The sequence below is a fragment of the Zonotrichia leucophrys genome, chromosome 12 (genome assembly GCF_028769735.1).
Source record: "Zonotrichia leucophrys gambelii isolate GWCS_2022_RI chromosome 12, RI_Zleu_2.0, whole genome shotgun sequence".
NCBI lineage: Eukaryota > Metazoa > Chordata > Aves > Passeriformes > Passerellidae > Zonotrichia > Zonotrichia leucophrys.
The window spans coordinates 3,596,977-3,617,448 of NC_088182.1; the positions used below are offsets into that span (position 1 = coordinate 3,596,977).

Genomic DNA, 20,472 nt, shown 5'->3' on the forward strand with positions numbered 1-20,472 from the left:
GGTAATAAACAAGCTCCCTTGACAAAGGCACAACATGTTTTGAAATATGAACTTGTCTTTTCACCGCATTTTGTTAAATGATTAATTTGCCTTATATTAACTTAAAATGAGCTCATTAAAAGATTTCTTTTTTTCTTTGAAAGCGCTGCTCATTATATTATCATTTTAAGTAATTAAATCAGAATAAATGGCTCTGTGAAGCTATTTTAATGTAACATCTAATTATATCTGACCTAGACACTGAACTATAATCATTAACTACATGAACTGTGTAATGTTCTGCAGACTCTTTAATAATTTATACGGGCTGGATTCAGCTGCGTGGAGTTGTAAGCTGGATGCTCTGCACCTGTAGTGGCGTGGCACAGCTGGTGGGACTTTGCTTCTCAGGCAGTTTCCTGCCTTGCCTTGGCTCTGGGCAGTTTTTCCTGTGAAGTTGTGCAGGCCACAGTCTTGGTTGGACCTGGCTGGGGTTGCTTCTCCTTTATTGTGTGTACAGAGATCAGGCATTTGTGTGGTGTGATGTTTTCCTCTGTTGGACACTCTAGTCAAGGTAACATATTTATACAATATATTTTAACTGTATTATTTTGTGATTTAGATGTTTTCACATGAGTGGCCAGCCTCAGCTACAAGAAATTTTGGGTTTGCTGTGTTAAATTGTGTTCTTGCTGTGTCTCCTACAGAGGCTTAGTCTATCCTTCCATTTCAAGCAATTTTTTCTGATCTGTTTGCATACAGCTTCCAGACTCATACTCCCTGAAAGACTCATTCAAGTTGGGCTTAATCCTAACTTGAAATAAGTTTGTTTGGGGAAGGAAAAATTGGCCTGTGGGAGTTTTAACCTTTTCTTCCTCAGGGAAAACGAGAGGGGCTGGGTGCTGCCGTGGCAATAGATGGTCCATCCATCTTCCCTGCCCTGCCATGGGCTGGGTGCCCTGTGGCAAGGGAACAGATGTACCATGTTGTAGCACATCCAAAAATTGCTGGTGCCACCTATTGGTGGAAAACTGCAGATTAAAACGTGATTAATGTGCGTTATTATGCCCTCTGCTTATCTCTCCCCAGCTGACAGGTGGGTCGGGCCAGTTCTGCTGTTAGCTTTAATGCCGGTGCCTGTTGGCAAACATCGCTGGCATTCCTGCTGTATCCTGGGTGTGATTTGCAAACAGGAGGCTGTGCTGCGGGCAGGCAGCTGCCAGGGGACGCGTGCAGCCCCAGGGATGCCTCTGAGGACAGGGCAGGTGGGCAGCTCTGCAGTGCAGGGCTCAGAAAAGCCAGGCTGGTGTCAATGCGACAATAAACCACTGGTTTATTGTCACATGCTGTCCAATGGGCTTAGATAAATTGTGGGTATTCCTACATAAATTTGGGGTATTCCATGCAGGGGCAGAGGTGGTGTGGTGTGGTGATGCAGAGCAGCCTCGGGGGCCCCACAGGCAGGGCACAGAGCTGGATAATCTCTGCAGCCACAGGAGAGAGAGCTGGGCAGGATGCAAAGGCTTTGCTGCTCTCTGGACCTTTCCAGCCTCGCAAAGGAGGTGAGGGGAAGCTGAACCCCTGCCCAGGGCCCTGCTTCCTCCTGCCTTGCTGCAGGGGACCTTCAGCCAAGCCCTGATAGCCACAAAAAGCCCTGTTGGCCTCCTGCCTGGTACGCTTAAGCAGTTTTATAGCTGTCATATAGAGCAGCCCTATATTAGCAGCAGGTTTAGTGCTCCCAGGAAACATCCAGCCACAGCTCTGACATCATGGACTAAAGGCTCCAAAGGTTCACTTGCTTAAGTGGCTATTTGTAATAGAGTCTTTTAATAAAATCTCATTAAAGGAGAGCTCCTGCTCGAGCCTGGTTCCTGAGATTGCTGGAACACAGCACCAAGAGCAGCCTTGAGCTGCTGCAGGAGGCAGGGGAGAGTGAAAGGGGCCCTGCAAAGTCTTAGTGAGCATTGGAGAGAAATGCTTAGTGCTCATCCATGCTGCCCCTGACTGGATCCAGAGGAGCAAAAGAGCCTTGCAGACTGCAGAGCAGAGGATGAGCAGTGCAGAGGGAAAGGGAGAGAGTTACTCCTGGCTTTTGCACAGGGACCACCCTGGCTAGCAAGGACTGGTGGGAGACAAGACGGGCTCAGCCTTGTCTTCAGTTTTCCCTCCCCATAATCAGCTCAGAAATGCTGATTATCTCAGCCCCTAAGCAAGGGGCAGAGGATTCAGGCTGCTCCTGATGAAGACACTGTAAAGTTGAGGCTCTGCTGCTCCCAGGACTCCCTTTATGTTTCCTGTCGCAGTTTGGCTGAACCATTTTACCGTGTGCTTGAAGAATAATCTGAATTCCAGGGAAGAGTTTTCTAAACACTTGTCTCCTCTGTAATTTTACTGTCATGTCATAGAGAGGAGCTGCTTGAAAGACTTCAGGAAAGAAATTATTCTCTACTTCAATCCTAAGGGGTTTTTTTGTTGTTTTTATTTTTTTTAAATACCTAAAAAAAATTACCCTTTGATGTGAAAATTATATGCACTTAGAGATATGCTAATAAGAAAATGATTGGAGAAATGTTGAACATGGAGAACAGCTCATTTCCGGGCTCTTTCCCTCACCACCTGCACCCCTGACAACCTCAGTCCCACCCTTCCACATGCACATCTCTCTCTAAAGCTATTCTAAAAGCTGCTCTTATTTTCTGTGGGTTCAGAAGCAGATCCCTTGTTTTAACTGGGGGGATTTTTAAAAATTATTTTTGAGTGAATTTTCACACCCTTTCTGTGTATTTTTAAAAATTCTTTTTTTAAAATTATTATTTTTTATTTGTTTTTTTTAAATTCTTTTTTTAAATTCTTTTTAAAATTCTTTTTTTAAAATCTTTTGTTAAAAATTCTTTTTTTAAAATTCTTTTTCAAGTGAATTTTCATGCCCATTCTGTAGGTTTTTAAAAATTCTATTTTATTTTTTTTTTAATTTTTAAAAGAAGGGCTTCATGCCTATTCTGTGGATCTGCCAGAAGGATGGTGGTAAAATCCCTGCTCAGGAGATGCTGAAGGACCAGCAGTGCTTCCCCAGTCTGGACTTGGGCTGTGCACTGATCCCAAAGCCATCACCAAACATGGCACAGCTTAAGCTTCTCAGCAGATCCTTGTGGTCCTTAGTGGTCCCCAGCCTCCCTTCCTTAGGCAGGGATTAAAAACCTGCTGCAGGATGAATGAGAGCTGCCTGTGCTGACCCTGGTTTGGAGGGGATACAGCATGCTCTGGTGTCTGCTTCCTTTCAGAGATGCTTTTCTTGCTGTTCCTTACATATGTGAAGTGAGATAAGCCAGGGGAAAAAGGATGGTTGGAGAGTTGCAGCCAGGATTGCATCTTCTTGTTTTCTTCCCTTGCTGGCAGCCAGGATTGCATCTTCTTGTTTTGTTCCCTTGCTGTCTTCAAAAGCAGAATTTCAGAGTCAACAAAGGCAGGGCTGGTATCATCACAGCTGAGGGTGGGTTTGTTTATAGCAGATGCCCTGCTGTGTGCCTGGTGTGCTGCTGCAGATAGGAAAAGCTCTTCTAGAGAGCCTGAGAAGCACGAGATGAGTCCTGTCTGTGATGTGGGATGGTGGCTCCCAAGGGCTGAGGTTCAATGTGCCTCTGCTGTGGTGTCCTGCTCCCTCTGTGTCCCAAATTCCTGCTGTGGTGTCCTGCTCCCTCTGTGTCCCAAATTCCTGCTGTGGTGTCCTGCTCCCTCCATGTCCCAAATTCCTGCTGTGGTGTCCTGCTCCCTCTGTGTCCTGCTCCCTCCATGTCCCAAATTCCTGCTGGCATCTCTGGCTGATGTCAGGGCAGCAGCTCCCCAGGCCATGGGTGGTGCTCAGTGCCATTAACACAGAAATTAGAACAATTGCTGCTCCTCCTTTAGAGACCCACACGGTGTTACAGTGCAAACTCCCAGCGACAGCTCTGCCTGTGCTCCAGCCTGAGAGGGGCAGGGAAGGCATCCTTTCACTGATTAGCTCTGATTCCCCTGCTGGGGAATAGCCTGACTTGCTTTATTAGCGCTTTTCCAGGTGGAATTCTTGGTGGATAACAAGCTTGTGAAATGTTAGCAGAGGCAGCCATCACTCCTGTGCTCTCCTGGTGTTTCCTGGCTCACCCCTCAGGGAGCCCCCCTGCATCCCTGTGCCTTTCCTGTTTGTGGGGAATGATCAGCATCCTCCAGCAGGTCCAAATTTCCTGGAAATCCATTGGAAATCCATGTCCTTGTGTTGTCTTTCCCCTGCTGTTGGAATCTGGGCTGAGGGGGGAATACTCTTCTTGTGTCTTCCTTTTCCTGCTTGTTTTTTTTTTTTTTTTCATATGAACATCTGTTGAACCACAGGTAGTCATGTCAGGAAAAAAAAATAAAAAAACCTCTTCAAAAGAACCCTGATGTATTGAATTTCCAGCTGTTTTACAGGCCTGCTCCAAATCAACGGGCTGCATTAATTAATTAAAAGAACTTTGATTTCAAGGGTCCCCAGAGTTTATACCTGGATTCCATGAAAGCATGCAAATCCCATGTAGTAAATGTTGCCTTTGCTCATGTATTATTTGGTTCCATAATTTTCCTAATTGAGAGAGGCATTAAAAATATCTATGAAATGTAAAATACACATTATAAGAAGTGACACCTTTGGCACCAAAGGAACTGAATATAGGAGTGCACATGCACCCAGCACATCTGCCCCAAGGAGAGCTGCTGAGCACTGGAGGCTTGGTGACCAATGCTCAGGGTTACTTTTTACACACCCATCCGAGTCCAGCAAAATCTGAAACTTGGTATTTTGGGGTGGAGACACTCTTCATGCCTGGTTTCCTTCAGTTTCCTTGCTCCATGCTCGTTTTTGTGTCTGGCAGGAGCACAGGGGGCTCTCTGTTTGCTCAGGCCCTGGTCCTGCAGGTGGTTCAGATCCAGCTCTGCATCAGTGTTAAACAAATCAGCTCATGGAAAACTTGCATCTGGATTTGAGGGCTTGGCTGTGGGCAAAAAATTTCTGCTTTCAGTCCTGAATTCAAACCCCTTGGAGACACAGGGGCAAACTTTTAACCTTGACAATGGGCAGAGGAACAAGTGGAATTTCGCTGCTAACAAGGCCGACTTTGGATGGGCTGGGCCCATAATTGGTAAATAACATCCCAATTATTCACATATACATATATATATATATACACACACACCAGGCATTGCAGAAAGAAGCCCCATTTATGAAGCCTTACATTCAATAAATGCATTGTAATAAGCTCTGACTTTCCCATAAATGTGCCAAACTATGAAGTAACTTGCACAGGGCTGCACAAGTGTCTTTGGAAGGTTGCTGTTAACCTGTCACGTGGAAGCAGTTTTGATCCTAGGATCTCAGGTTTCATCTGGGAATGGAGATATTCTGGCTCTGGAGAGGCTGTTAGAGGAAAGGCATTTTAAATGGCAAAGATGTGTGTGTTGTGAATGTGTTTAAAACTGCAGGTACTTGGAGCCTGGTACCTGTGCAGCAATGAATCACAATAAATAAATGCAAATGTCCAGGAGAACAAAAGGAACATTAAACAGATAACAAACGCTTCACTGGGAAACAGCACAGCTTCAGAGTCCATAAATAAAACCCCCTAATCTAATAAATGTTCTGGAGATAACTGGAAAAAATACGGAAATGGTCACTTGGTGGTGAGGGAGCATATTTCACTTCTGCCGAGCAAAAGCACGGGAAGCCTGTGCAGTTGAGTTGATTCATGGCCCTCTGTAATGTCCTGGTTATCCCCAGTCACAGCAGGTTTCGTGCAGCGAGCACTCCAGCCTGTCAATGTCGAGTTAATATTTTAAGGACAAGGGAGAGCAAGCAGATTGCAGTTTGCTGATGGGTTTTTTCCTTCCACCCCCACCCACCCCCCTTTCTTGTTTTTAGGAAATGGGCTGCTGATAAGGGAAGGAGCTGCACAGAAAGGACTGCCTGGTGTGCTAATCGCTGGGAAGATGCAGCTTCCTCTGAGCTCTCCAGGAAGAGAGGAGGTGAGTCACGGTGCATGGAGGGTCTGAAGTGAGCCAGGAGGGAGCAAACACCACTAGCTCCCCCGGGACTCCAGTGAAAATGCTGCGCCAAGGAATTCAGAATTCTTGGTGTTTTTTTTTTTTATTTTTTTAAATCTGAAAAGCTACAGAACAGTACTCATTCCAATCAAGCAACATTTTCTGGTGCAAAATGTATATTGAAATATGACACGCTGGTTTTCCTCTTCTTAAACTGGTTCCATTTCAGGTCAAATTATTTTTCAGTTCAAAATATAACTTATGGGAGAAACAGTGAAATATTTCTGGGGAATCAAATTGAAGCAGGTTGAAATTGTCAAAACTGAATTATATCATTGGTGTAAAAGTGCCTGCCTAAAGTTCTGATGTGTGCAGGAAAACCAGGGAGCTTTGATTTAAGCACTCCTTTTATTGTAGGAGTTCCTTCTCATCTCCCTGCTTGTAGCCAACAAAGAACAATGGACAGACTAATGCCAGACAAGTGGGCTTCACTAAAGCCTTTCTAATATGTTCAGGATATCTAGAACCATGTGAATTTTTTCCATCAGGATGCACAAGCTACATGAATACAAAATTCAAAAGAATTAAAGTTCAGGAGGGGTGGATATTCCTTCTGCCTTATAGGACACAAAGAAGTAGCCCCTTCCTTCTACTAAAATACCCTAACACATCTGGGTAGATGAAAAAGGTCCTCAAATATGTTTTTCAGAACTGGCTTCTGTTTCAAGTATGATAAAGTGGTGTGGTAGGAGACAAAGACCATTCAGCTACTTATCCATTTTGGTTACATTTGTAATTTTCTTATTAATGTAAGCTTTACAGTCTTTCTTCTTCAGGATGCCAGAGTCAGTAAAGCCAAACACTGGAGTTAAAATAAGTTACTCATTTATCTCCTCGAAAGGGGCTTTTAATGAAATACAATCTGCATCCCTGTATGTCAGAAAACCCCCAGAATCCCTGGTGTGAGCTGGGACAGGTGATAACAGCCTGTTTCCAGCACAGTGGTGCTCAGAGGGTCATGTGTGCTCTGCTGCCTTTGCTGTTCCCTCTTCCTCTCACAAATTTCTTCATCTGATGCTGGGCGGGTGCACATCTCCATCAGTGGGAAACACAGATGCTGCTCACGGGCCTCCTCATCCCAAATCTGCCAGAAACCCTGTGGGCTGCTTGCTGCTGCTGAGGAAGGAGGTGTTGGGTGTTTTGTTTGGGTTCTTTTCATGCTGAGCTGAAGAAGGCTGAATTTGGTGTGTGATCTGTGCATTTCCATGAGGAAATGCTCCCAGTGATCTGTATCTGTCCTGGCCCTGGTGTTTAGCCAGGCAAGGATGGTCCCTGGTGTGTCCTTAGGATGTGTTTAAGTTGTTTGAGCAGCAGCATGCAGGGCAGAGCACCTGGTGCTGAGTCTGCCATCCCTGAGCTGTAAGGGCTGTCCCGCCATCATGGCGTACTGTCCTGTGCATCACGACTGAAGCTCTTTTAACGGGCTGTAGCTTCCTGCTGCCATCATCTGAAAGCTGTTTATAAGCCTGTCCCTGCTGCCATCACAGAGCTGTAAGGGCTGTCCCTGCTGCCATCACTGAGCTGTAAGGCCTGTCCCTGCTGCCAGCACTGAGCTGTAAGGCCTGTCCCTCCTGCTGCCAGCTCTGCGCTCTTTTCCAGGTACAACTCACCTGAGAACGCACCTGACTGAGTTATTAGAAGGGAAAAACTAACAGAAAGGGGTATGGGGTGTGTGCCAGGAGCAGGGGCATGCTGTGAACCCACAGGTGTGTCTGTCTGTCCCTCTGGGCCAGAGGAGCCTGTGGGGACAGAGCCCTCTGGGGAGGTGGCAAACACAGACCTGCCTGGCAGCTGCTCCGTGTGCTGCTGCTGAGATCCAAAGCTGCCTGTGTGCAATGCTCACGCTGCGCTCTCAGTGAGCTGTGTCTGAACTGAAGACACTCCTCACAAGTCTATATTAAGCACATTAAAAGCTGGAGCAGGCTGCTCGGGCGGGTGCTTTGATAGATTTTCTGACTGTGCGTAGCGTAACGTTGGAGCAGGGAAAACTCCCAGCCTTGGCTGATGCTCCCCCTTTGCTCTGAGTGTGGTTTTTTGCTCTGAGTGATGGGGATGGTGAGGAAAGCTTGTGCAGACACCAGCCTGCAGTGCTCTGTGTGGATGCAAAAGCTTCCATCAACTGTAACGGTGTTCACTGGGGTTCTTGGATGAGGGAAGAGATGGAGATCTGACTTCATGTTTCAGAAGGCTTGATTTATTATTTTATGATATATATTACATTAAAACTATACTTAAAAAATAGAAGAAAAGGTTCTCATCAGAAGGCTAGCTAAGCTAAGAATAGAAAGGAATGATAACAAAGGTATGTGGCTTGGACAGAGAGCCCGAGCCAGCTGACTGTGATTGGCCATTAATTAGAAACAAACCAACATGAGCCAATCACAGATGCACCTGTTGCATTCTAAAGAATCAGATAATCAATGTTTGCATTTTGTTCCTGAGGCCTCTCAGCTTCTCAGGAGGAAAAATCCTAAGGAAAGAATTTTTTATAAAAAGACGTCTGTGACAATCAACCCTTCTGGATCACCTGCATCAGCAGAAGATCCCTGGCTCCTGCTGTCCCTGGGCAGCTTGGAGGAAGAGTATGGTTGGATAATAAGTTATATTTACAGATCCCTTTATTCATCATATTTGTAGATATTTTGCATTTATTTTGGTGAAAGCGAGGCAGAATCCATACAGCTTGCATTTCTCCAAGCAATGGTCCCAGAGCAGGACAGCGTGTACCTGTGCAGATGCAATTTAACAGCATTTTAGAATGCTAATTGTGACTTAGATGGAGTTTATTAATATATTTATATATTTTATATATTTATATTATAGAAATATAAATATTTATATATTTTTATACATTTATATTATACAAATATTCAGAGGAACAAAGTATTTTTTCCTTAAAGAACTCAAACAAAACAATGTGGTTCCAGAGCAGCAATGCTTTTCCAGGGCTGTTTGTCACAGTTCAAGCACCGGTGGGGATGGGAGGAGTTTGGGATCTGGGCACCTGGAAAAGGCATCGGCACAGAGACAGCTGAGAAAAATGAGAAATTGTGAGGTGTTGGTTTTGGCAGGGCTGCCCTGTGCTCTGGGGGGCTTTTCAGAGCCTGTATTCCCATTTTATTTTGGGACGCCTTGGCTGGGTGAACACCTTACACCCAGAAACACCGCTTTGTGTGCAGCCTGTTGTCAGGGCTACAGACACTTGCAGATGTTCATGTGTGAAAAATGCTCAGTAAACAACCAGAGATTTTAGGTGGAAGATTTTAGGAGCATCACATCCTGTTATCACACACTTATCACCTTCTGCTAGTGTGGTCGTGCGGGTTTCAACCCTGTCAGTGGCTGCTGGCTGGAGCAGGGATGCTTTATGGTTTATGGGTGACCATGCAGCTCCATCCATGGGAAATTCACAGCTCCCTGCTCATGAAATCCGTGCCCTTGTAGCCTCAGAACCCCTCCATGAGTGGGATATGGGGTACACGAGCTGCTTTATCTTCTGCCTCTTGTCCAAAGGTCCTTTCTGTCTCTTCTCTAAAGGTTCTTTCTGCCTCTTGTCCAAATGTCCTTTCTGCCTCTTCTGAAAAGGTCTTTCCCCTTCACACACCATCCCCAATCTCGTGTTTAGCTCTTGGCTTTCTCAGCCTTTCGGCGTCCAAGTGATAACATCTGGTCTAGCACCGAGAGGGGAATAGCACTTGTAGGAGATCATCGGGAAAAAGATGAAGCTCTGGGTTAGAGACGGAGCCTGCAGTTAATTCCCTGCTCTCAAATATTGTTTTCTGAGTAGGTGATAATCACTGGGCCTTTCCCGATTAATTAAAGGGCTTTACAAAGCAAATGATGTGGAGAATATGCAGCCTGGGAGAGCAGTGGGTAGGAGAGGCTGTTGGCGTGATTTTCATCGGGTCTGACAGTCTGCCGTGTTGGGAGGAAATTTCACTCCTGGGAAACAGCCTGGGCCTTTCCCCAGCTGATTTTGGGGCAGCAAGAGGGATTTGTAAGGTGGAAAGTGGGTGAGACACTTCATCACTGGTTAACTGGGAAAGATTGAGCCTCCAGTGGAGGAGCAAACCGCAGTCCTGCTGTTCCTGCCAGTGGGAGGCAAGGTTGTGTCACCATCAAATATTAATGTGTGACCTCCAGGTGATGCTTCAGAAACCTACACTGATGCTCTTCATGTTTCTTTAAAGTCCATGGGAGCTTTGCCACTGAATTCTATAAGAAAGAGACAATATTCTGAGATTGCTGATTTAAAAACTTTTCATCAGTAGCACTGCAAAATGAAAAAAGAAATTAAAAATCCAAGCTGTAACTGTTGCAAGAATCAAACTCAGGTTTGAGGAGTTTTGGTGGTTTTGGTTCTGCGTGTAAGAAAAATTAACTCAGATGAATTCCGAGCTTGTTCTCCATCGTGCCTTTTACCATTTCTGCAGTCTTTCTCCAGAGGGACTCAGCCCCTTGAATTGAGGGTCTTTCTGAGTGTGATTTTAGTTCTTTAAGCTTCCAACTTCCCTGGTAACTTTTTACTGTTGGACTTGATAGTCTTAAAGGTCTTCTCCAACCTAAATGATTCTATAATTCTGTGTAGTAAAGGTTGAAGGCCTGGACATTTCATTGAGAAAGGAGCCTACCTGCAAGGAGACTTTTGCAATAAGAAAACTTTATTTCCCAGGATGGGATCCCATTACCCACCTTCAATCTTTTATCCACGTTTGGGACCTGGGTGGATATGGCAGCCCTGGTAATGAGTGTGCAGTGGCCAAGGAGGGTTGTTTGACACTGAGGTTTTACATTTTAGACTGCAGGAAGTGCGCCTGGACTCTCAGCATGGCTGTGATCAGATCCATATGAGGACAGGGATATCGAATTCCCCAGCTCCCCGCAAAAATGTTGTGATTAATCACGCTGAGAGTTGCAATTAGAGCAAATAAAAGCAGCATGTTAGAGAAGCTAAGAAGGAGGTGATGTGAATGTTATTAACGAGCAGGAGGTTTTGGCTTTGTGGAGCTTGCTTGAAATGTGTCAAACAAATAGAACCGAGATAAATGTAAAATCAGCTGACTGCATATTACCCTGGAGGATTTGAAATGAGTGTTGGGGAGGGGAAGGAAGATGATAATTACCCAGAGGAAAAGGACTAAATCTATGGAGTGGAATAGTTATTCATGTTAATTGTGTCATCATTGCACAGATGCTGAGGGCGATGAGCTGGGAGGCTCTGCCTGCACACTGTGCCAGGGGAGGGTTAATGGGGTAGGCATTTACAGACCCCTTAAAGGACATGGGCATTTACAGACCCCTTAAGAAATGGGCATTACAGACCTTAGAGGACATGGCATTACAGACCATTAGAGGACATGGGCATTTACAGACCCCTAAAGGACATGGGCATTTACAGACCCCTTAAAGGACATGGGCATTTACAGACCCCTAAAGGACATGGGCATTTACAGACCCCTAAAGAACATGGGCATTTACAGACCCCTTAAAAGACATGGGCATTACAGACCCCTAAAGGACATGGCTCCATCAGACCCCTTCTAAATGTTCGTCCCTGATAGAGGAGAGGGGTACAGAGATGTGGGACTTGAGGAGAGGTGGAATCTCTACTATTAGCACAGCACCATATTTGCAGAAAATATCCCAAACTTGGCTTGTCCTGTTTTCAGCTGCTCTTCAGAAGCTCTTCCATCAGCAGAGTGATTATCATTGATTAAGATCTATTGTGGCTTAATTAAGCTATCATATGGCACCTTTTCTGCCACTTACTTAAACTGACAGCAATGCTTAATCTGGCTTTCTTTGCCTCTTCTTCCCTTGGTTATAAACCTTGTATTGGGTGGATTTTATGTTGGTTCTTTCCAGCATATTTTATGGCTCTACAGCTTTCCTTATCTGTTTTTGTGCTGTGTGCTTGCAGAGATTTATGGGCTGAAGTATTAGATGCATAGCAGGAAAGGGGGAAACAGAGCTAAACCCATTAAAACCCTGGAATCCAAGCATTGGAGGCACTAAGTCTCTTAAAGAAATGAGAGGAAAGCCTGAACTAGGACATGGATGTGAAATCCCTGTGCTCTGGCCTCTGGAAAGAGCAGGCTGAGGTTGTCATCTGTGTCCTGTGGGTCAGGCTGGGGAAATTAGAAAACTGGGGAGTTAAAAACTGTGCAGGAGCTGCTCGCTGTCAGGGCAGTCACTGGCTCTGTGTGTGCTTGCAGAGTTGGGTTTGACAGGGTGCATTTGGGGTGTTGCACCATTGACAGGGTGCATTTGGGGTGTTGCACCATTGACAGGGTGCATTTGGGGTGTTGCACCATTGACTGGGTGCATTTGGGGAGTTACACCATTGACAGGGTGCATTTGTGGTGTTGCACCATTGACAGGGTGCATTTAGGGGTGTTGCACCATTGACTGAGTGCATTTCCTGCTGGGGGAGAGCTGGTGATGGAAACTGAAGGGACTCTGAGCAGCCTGGTCTAGTGAAAGTTGTCCCCTCCTATGACTGGGGCATTGAAACAAGGTGATCCTTAAGGGCCCTTCCAACCCAAACCACTCTGTGAGACTTTCTGTGAGCCCAAACCCATCCCACTGTGCTGAGTTCACTGGGCTGAAATTCTGTCTTGGGCGAAAAGTTCTGTCTTGGATGAAAAGCTGAGGCTTTACCTGTGTGCACACCACTGGCTGACAGAAGAAATGGCTTCTGGCTGTTCTCTCCAGAGGAACAAACCTGCTCTGGGCTTGGAGGACGAGCCCTGCTGCTGCCCTGCCTCTGTCACTGCTCAGTGCTGGCCTCAGAAACTCCTTTCCTGCTCTGACATCCCCTTTGCCTCAGCCACTGAGTGGCTTCCTCCTCCCTCCTCAGCCTCAAGGTCAAGTCTGCTCCTAATGGGTTTTTTGTCATATTTATTAGGTGTTTGCATGTGTCTATCACTCAGCCTTTGAAGCTGTCCTCTGCCCTACCTGAGTCTGGTTTGCTCATCTGCACAGTGGTTGTATTTGGGTGTTATCTGAGGTTGAATGCTGTAGTTGTTAATTTGGGCTTTACAAATAAACTCAGACACTGCAGAACGCTGAGGGAAGCAAGGGCTGAGTACATTGGCTCATGACCCCTTCCCAGCCAGGCTGGGCTGGCAAATGTCCCTTAACTGCAGAGAACAAGTGGTGTGCACTGTAATCCTGCCATAAAAACAAAGGACTCTTCTTTCTAAGTGATAAAGCCTGGGGTTCACAGTCTCTAGCTGAAACAGACCAACAGCTTTCAGCCTTTTTATTGCACTTCTTCAAAACTCTCACAATTCTCACTACTCAGCATTTTACTGCAGTATCCTGTGCTGCTGACCTGGGCCACTGCTGCTCTTTGTGTCCCCTGACAAAGCCCATAAGGTGCTCTGGTGTTTGTCTTGCACTGACTTCATCCAGCCTGTCAGGTGTCTCCCATCTGCTTTCCAGTGCCTCTTCCCTATGGGTGCAGCCACTTACCTGCCTAAATATCTCCCCAATGCTCATTTTAAGTAAAAGAATGCTAATCCAGAGCAGATGCCTGAGTGCATCTTGCAGAGGATTGCTCATGGCTGCAGTGCTGTCATCGCTCTGCTCATTCCCCTTGCTCATGTGGTGGCCACCTGGAGCTGCTGCTAACACACCAGGGGCTTCCTTCCACCTCCAAACCCAACCTCTGGCTTTGTTCTGCAGCTCATGAGGTTTCTTCCCATCATCCAGGGCCTTGCATGTGCGTGGGGGTCACACAGACCCATCTCCCTGTGTCTCTGTGTGAGCACCGGGGCAAACCTGGCTCCTTTCTAAACTCTGAGAAGTGTGTCATGGCAAGGCTCTGCTGTTATGGGAAGGTTTTGCTGTTATGGGAAGGCTCTGCTGGCTGTGTCTGCAGCAGCACGGGCTGGCTGCTTTGCTGACTCTCATCTAAACAGAGCTGACATTGCCTGAGCCATCCCTCAACCCCTCAAGCCTGAAGAAGCTACAATTTCTTGTGTGGCCCTTAGTTTTACACCTCTTCCTCAGAGTTCAGCTTCTGGAATGGTCCTTCCTTGCCTGTGCAGCTCTGGGCATCGTTGGCACAAGTGAAATCTCAGCCAGTGCCAAGGAACAGATCTTGGGGAAGGCTGGAAGCCACACATACCCAGTGTAACAGCATGGGAACAGCTTCTCAAAAGATGCAGATGGGATTCCAGGCCCTCCAGGGCCAGGAGCAAATGACAGGTATTGAGAGCTGCTTTTTACAAAATGAGTTGGCTTTTATTTATTATTGTAGCTGCTGTAAGTCAAGGGAAAGGCCTTGAGTTTTTAATCTATATATTGGTTTGCTCTGCTGCCTGGTGCAGACCCATAAGGAGGGTGGAAACATTCTCCCTGCTCCATCCTGATGGCTCTGCTGTCTCAGCAATGATTACATTCTTCTCTGAAGAAAGCAGAGGAAGGAGGAGAAGCTTTATAGGGAGAGGAGAGGCTTTATATGGAAACATCTCTTCCCACTCTCCTGTTAATACCCATCAGATTCAGGGGGGCAAATTGGATGCAACAAAAATGTCTCAGAACTGTAAGAGACTAATTGGATGAATCTTTCATGTCAGAGCTATGGGTTTTGTCTTTCATGAACATTTGTGATACTTCTGAGTGTGATGTGTCTCTTGAAAACAGCAGAGTGCAGTGACATCTTGGGTGAGTGCTAATGTCAATGTGGGTAGATACTGTTGTATCAGATGTTTCCTTGTAGACAGAAGTCCAAGAAAAGCCAGGATTTTGCAGTGCAAGCAGAGGTCTGAGCCTGTCCCAGCTCCAGGTCCAGCAGGACATAGGGGAACCTTAAACTATGAAAGGCAGCAAAGTGACACAAGTAAGTGACACAGCTAAGTGTTGGGAGTCCAGTCCCCAGTGCCCTGCCTGAACCTCTCCTGGGAAACTTCTGCATCCCACAAAGTCAAAAGAAGGTCTAACCCTACCTGAAAGCAACATAACTTCATCATTCCAGCTTCACAGGTGATAAATTTGGCATCCTTGGCCAGATGTGGGATATATTCAGAGTCATCTTTGCCCAGAGAGACACTGGTGCTTTTGCTCTGGGCAGAACCTCATGGCACACCCTCCTTTGCAGCCTCCTGGTCCAGCAGCTGTGATTCCTTGGCCAGGGGTGCCATCTCCATCATGAATGCAGCTCCTTGATGAGTGCTGGGAGGTGTCAAATGAGACTTCAGTGCAGGGAAGAAAACCAGGCAGCTGGAAAATCACTCAGGAAGAGTTTTCACCAAGGAAAAAGCTCTTTGTGCCTGGATTTCCTCCCCAGCTCCAAGCTGCTGAGCATCCTCAGCATCCCTCTCGAACCCTCTCCCCTCTGTGCTAATTTGCAGCCCTGTTGGTTCCATCTTTGCACACACCATCTCCTGTGGCCAAAGATCCCCCAGCAGCCTTGACTTTCCTCTGACCCATCATATGGGAGAAATTTAACATAGCTTAAGTGGATTTTGTTTATTTATTCTGCACCTCAGCCATCAGAGACTGCCAGTGCCAGGGTGTGAATTACAGTAAAATAAATAAATGCACTAATTGCTGCTGCTTTCTATTGGAAGGCATTCTTGCTTATGAAAACATCTCAGAAGGTGCAGAAAGGAGGCACATCCGCTCCAGAGCAGGCAAATCAACTGTCTTAATGAACATTAACACAGGCTGCTCAAAAACCCACCCTGAACCCAGGTGAAGTTCCCACACTGGGCTGTGAGTTTGGGGTAAAGCTCATGATGTTCATCTTATTACAATGTTGGTGGAACAGTGTGAATAGAAATAGAGGAAGAGCAGAACAAGGGGGAGGTAACTCGAGTTTATGCTGTGCAGGAATTCACGCCCACTGGAGTTGTGTGCATGGCTGTAACCACGATCTGCTGCAGCCCCTGAGCCAAAAAATTCACACAAAAAGAAAAGGATGGGGCTTGGGGGGGAGGGGAAATGTTAATCACCATCTTTCCTTCCTTCCCTATAAATGTGTTAATGGTTTAGTAAGTGTTTCCAAAAATGTCTGTGTGGGATTAAAATAGAAGCTGTGGCCAAGTTTAAAATGAGCTCTTGGATCAGACAGGAGGGTAAATCCTGGTGATCCCATCCCAGGCAGGGGGAAATGTGCATGTCCAGCACAGGAGGATGGAGAGGGGGAAGTGTTTGTGCTGGGAACTTTCTGTTGGCTCTGTGGGGAGCTTGGCTATCCCAGCAAAGTGGGAACAGGGATCCACACAAGCAAAAAGTACCACGTACCAAAGCATGAGAGGGTTGCCATGGAAATCAGGAGTTGTTACTGAAAAAGCAGGAAAATCATGAATGATCTGGAAAACCATGGATTTTTGGAGCTTCCTGTCCTCTGCTCTGTAAAATCCCAGATTGCTGAATTCCTTTCTGGGAAGGTGTTTGTCCCTGCTGCTGCAGCTGCACAGGACAGCAGGCAGTACATGCATTTATGGGGGGCACTTCTCATTGCAGCTCTGGGCTCTGGCCCCTGACTGGTCCAGAGGAGGAGGCAGGAACTGTAACCAGGGCATGGAAATCACCTGGGAAGGCTCTGCCATGGGTCACAGCAGGGTGGGACAAACCCCAGGCAGAAAACACCCCAAATTACCCATGGGTATCTCATGGGTAGGCTTGTCCAGACCTGTTCCCAGGGCAGAGAGTGAACCAGGAGATGGGATCAGAAAGCTGGGCAGAGGCTCCATAACTCACCAGTGGCTGGTGGAGGATGCCCTCCATGTAAAGGCTGGGAGGGAGGTGTAACTTGCCAGAGGATCTGGGAAAACACTCCTGTTCCCAGTGCCCACAGCATTCAGAGACACACACCCACGGTGAGCAGCAAAGACTCAGGAACTGGCTCCAGGACAGATCAGATGGAAGCCATTCCTAAATGAATGTAATGATGTATGGAAGTAAAATGTTATTGTGGAACTAAAAGTTTAAATATATATAACAGTAACAAAGGCAGGAGATCTGTGTTGGGAATGCCAGCACACTCACTGCTTCCAAGGTTTTATTTTAAAGTCAGGATACTGGAAATGCTGTTCAGGATGTTCCCAATGAGCTGCTAGGCCCCCTGGAAGTGCTAAGGCTGTGTTTACTGAGAAGCTGCATGGTAGGTCCTGCTGGAGAATGTATGGGGGCCACTGACAGCCACAGGGTTCCACCTTTGGCAGTTTGGTGGCTGAACTCTGTGCCATCAAAGCCATCCAAAGGGCAGAGCAGGGTGAAGAGGTTTCTTCTTTCTGGGCAATAATGGGAGCAAAAGCCATGGAAGCCCTGAGTGCACCTGCAGCTGTCTCACTGCTCTGTCAGTGCCCCTGGGACAGGAGTGTCCCTGTCCTGGTCCATTCCAGGGGTTCTGTTGCCTCCCTTGGCCCTGCAGGGCAGTGTCCCAGCCCCTCTCAGCCCCTCACTGCCTCTGCTGCAGCAGGTCAGATGTTTTTCATGGGTAGGACACACCTCCAGGGATGGATCCATTTCTCCCACAGTGCTGCTGGGATATTGTTGTTCTTGTTGTTGTTGTGATTACCTTTCTGCTGTTGAGTTCTGCCTGTGGGCTTGTAAACTCAAGCTGTCCATTTGCTACAGGTCTCAAAGCATCATCTTACAAGGAGAGAAAGAATTTTCATTTATAATCCATGAGACCTATTCAGGGATGGGCTGTCCTCCCCCTCCCTCTGCCAACAGACCTCTAAGTGAACAAACAAATGTCTGGAAATACAGGCAATTTAGCTCGGAAGAGATATCATCAGTGGGGTTCAGAGGTTAATGGGCATGGAGGATTTATAACAACCCTGGCCTACAAAAAAAGAAAGGAGGGAAAACAAGGAAGAGGAGAAAAGAAAAAAAGGAGTGGGTAGTAATCTAGTTGACATCTATTGTTCTTTGTACAACAGCTCATCTGCATTCTATCTGGCCCAGGGTATTGCAAAGAGAATTTAAAAACACATGTGTGCAAGCACACACACACACACATCCATCTATATATATATATATATATATATGTATATGTGCACATATAAACTGAAATATAATGAGGGAAAAAGCCCCTGTAAGCTTGAACCAACAACAGCAACCCATATATCTTTATTTGCTGCCAACATTCAAGTGCTGAGCTCTCAAGGAGCCTGGATGTGTGCCATCATCTGTCCGTGTCTGATCTCTTTGGTAAATACGGCGGCTGCCAAGAGTGAGGCAAACGAAAAGCGCTCGCAGATTAGGGAGAAACACATGGCAGCCACTGACCTGCTGAAATCATAAAATACGTCATGCAGTAAGGAAAGAGGGGAAACAAATCATCCTCTCAGGGACTGCCCATCTGCTCACATAAAGCCACAATCGTTATTGCAAATAAATACGTTCAGGCCAGAGAAGTCTGGGAATAATTTGGGGGAGGTGGGTACCTTTTTGTGTGTGTGTGTGTGTGTGTGTCTTTGGAGCCCTCTGGAAGTTTTCCTACATAAACAAGGTGAGATCATAGTCCAGAAATAGATATCTATCAATTAATTATGTAGGGAGCAAATCCTTGGTTTATGGGTACAATTAGGGGAAAAAAAATTCCAAGACAGGATGGGGCCATAGCATTGGAAAGGAGTCCCCGTGGAAATTGCAGGTCCATGTTTTTCCAATGAAGGATGGATCAGTATTTATCATCTGAAAGACTCTGCAGTGTGAATAGTGGCTGTGTTTTTGCTATGAAGTGAAAGGATACACATCTTGCTCTGCTCTTTTTATTCCCTTGCTGTTCCACAGGGATTTATCCAGGTATTAGATTCAATACAAGAGTCTACTTGTGTTAGATTCTTTTTGGTGGTGTTTTTTTGGTTTTTTAGGGCTTAACAGATTAAATTTGACTGGAGCCTGCTAGAGGCCTGGTGTAGTACATGTGTCTTCCTAAGATCCAGAATTCTGGGTGAATAGGGGCTGATTCAAACATGCAGGAGGAGAAGGCTGAAAACAGGAGCTACTTTAGGTGTTGGTTATCTCTTCTTCTCCCCCTTTGTTCTTTTCCACCAAACTGTGCTAAAAACTTTTACTTTGAGAGTTATCCTGTGTTTGATGGTACTCCATTCCTGCCCAAGACAAAGTTGCAGGTACAAGGCTTTTTGTAACTCAGAAATATTTTCCTAAATATGTGCACAAGGGTGTTCAGGATGGACTGAGCCTGCAGCGGGTCTGTGACTTTGCTCACGTTCCCACCACAGGACTCAAACCACATGTTTTGGGTGAGGAAAAAAAAACATTTGAGGATGGGATTTCCTATGAGGGAAACCTGTGAGAGTGCCCTGCTTTGGCACCCAAAGGTCTCCATAGGAAATCCCACCCTCAGATGATTTTTCTTCATTCAAAACTCATGGTTTGAGTCCTGTGGTGGGAACATGAGGGGAATGTGTTCTGTGCATCCTCATTTCCCATGGTAGGTGTCTGGGGAAATCAAACAAATGGATTTTGTTGGTACTTAGACAATCTCAGGTTTTGAGAGGTTACATGTTCCTGGATGTTCAGCAGAGCTTTCAAGAGCCCATGTGAAACCTGGGGCAGGATGAGAAGGAACTGGCCCTTGAGTGCTGATGTGAAGGAGCAGTAAAATGCTTTAAGCCTTGGGGCCTAAAAAACCCCACAAATCCACAATCTTCCCAGTCTCATTTCAGGGTTTCAAGAGTTAAAAGAGCAGCAGTTATACCAAGAGAGACTTCACTACAAGATGACTTAGCAGAGTCAGGAAGAAAATGAGGAGAAATTCCCCAGCTCTGAGAAGAGGCTGGCTCTGTGACCCCTATTTTCTGGGAAAGCCAGCAGGGTAGAGGAATCTTGTCACAATGTGCTAATGTATAGGTTCCTCCCCAACATCTAAAACTGAAGATTTCATTCCTGGTGCCAAGCAGCTCTAAAAGACGGGGTTCCCATCTCTGTTGGCTGCTGCTCTTATTATGCTGTTGTGCCTTTAAAACTGCATGAAGGATCCCAGCTTTCTGCCTTCTCCGAATTTATTTTTAATATTACTCAGCTTTCCACTCTTTGCCTTTATCTCCAGATTCCTCTGGGAGTTTTTTTTCCATGGGTAAATCCCAGTGCAGGCCACAGTGTCCCCCTGTGCAGGAGATAACCTGCTGCAGTGGGTACCCAGCCATTCTTCTGCCTGATTATAAAACCAGGAGGTGTTTTAGTGTAATCTCCTGAGCATTTGTTAGCCTGTATTATTTCCCTCGGATTTATGATTATCTTTACACACTTTGCAATTATTTTCTGATCTTGTAATTCTCTTAGCTTCTCCTAACATTAAAGCTAACTTGATGAATTACATCTTTGCTTAACCCTTTGCCTGCTGTTGGCAAGGAAAGCTGGAGGTGTCCCCTTCCTCTCTTGTCCTACAGGAATTTC

The 20,472-nt window shown here is 46.1% G+C and overlaps 1 protein-coding gene across 1 annotated transcript in view; it reads left to right on the forward strand.

Moving 5' to 3' along the window:
• The first annotated feature begins 401 nt into the window (after positions 1–401).
• The window catches only part of PROK2 (prokineticin 2), a 94,245-nt gene continuing 74,174 nt past the window's right edge, over positions 402–20,472 (forward strand). The window contains exons 1-2 of the mRNA XM_064724014.1: positions 402–553; positions 5,906–6,009. Of these exons, the coding sequence (XP_064580084.1) occupies positions 523–553; positions 5,906–6,009 (135 nt within the window). The 5' untranslated portion in view covers positions 402–522. The remainder of the gene's footprint in view (positions 554–5,905; positions 6,010–20,472) is intronic.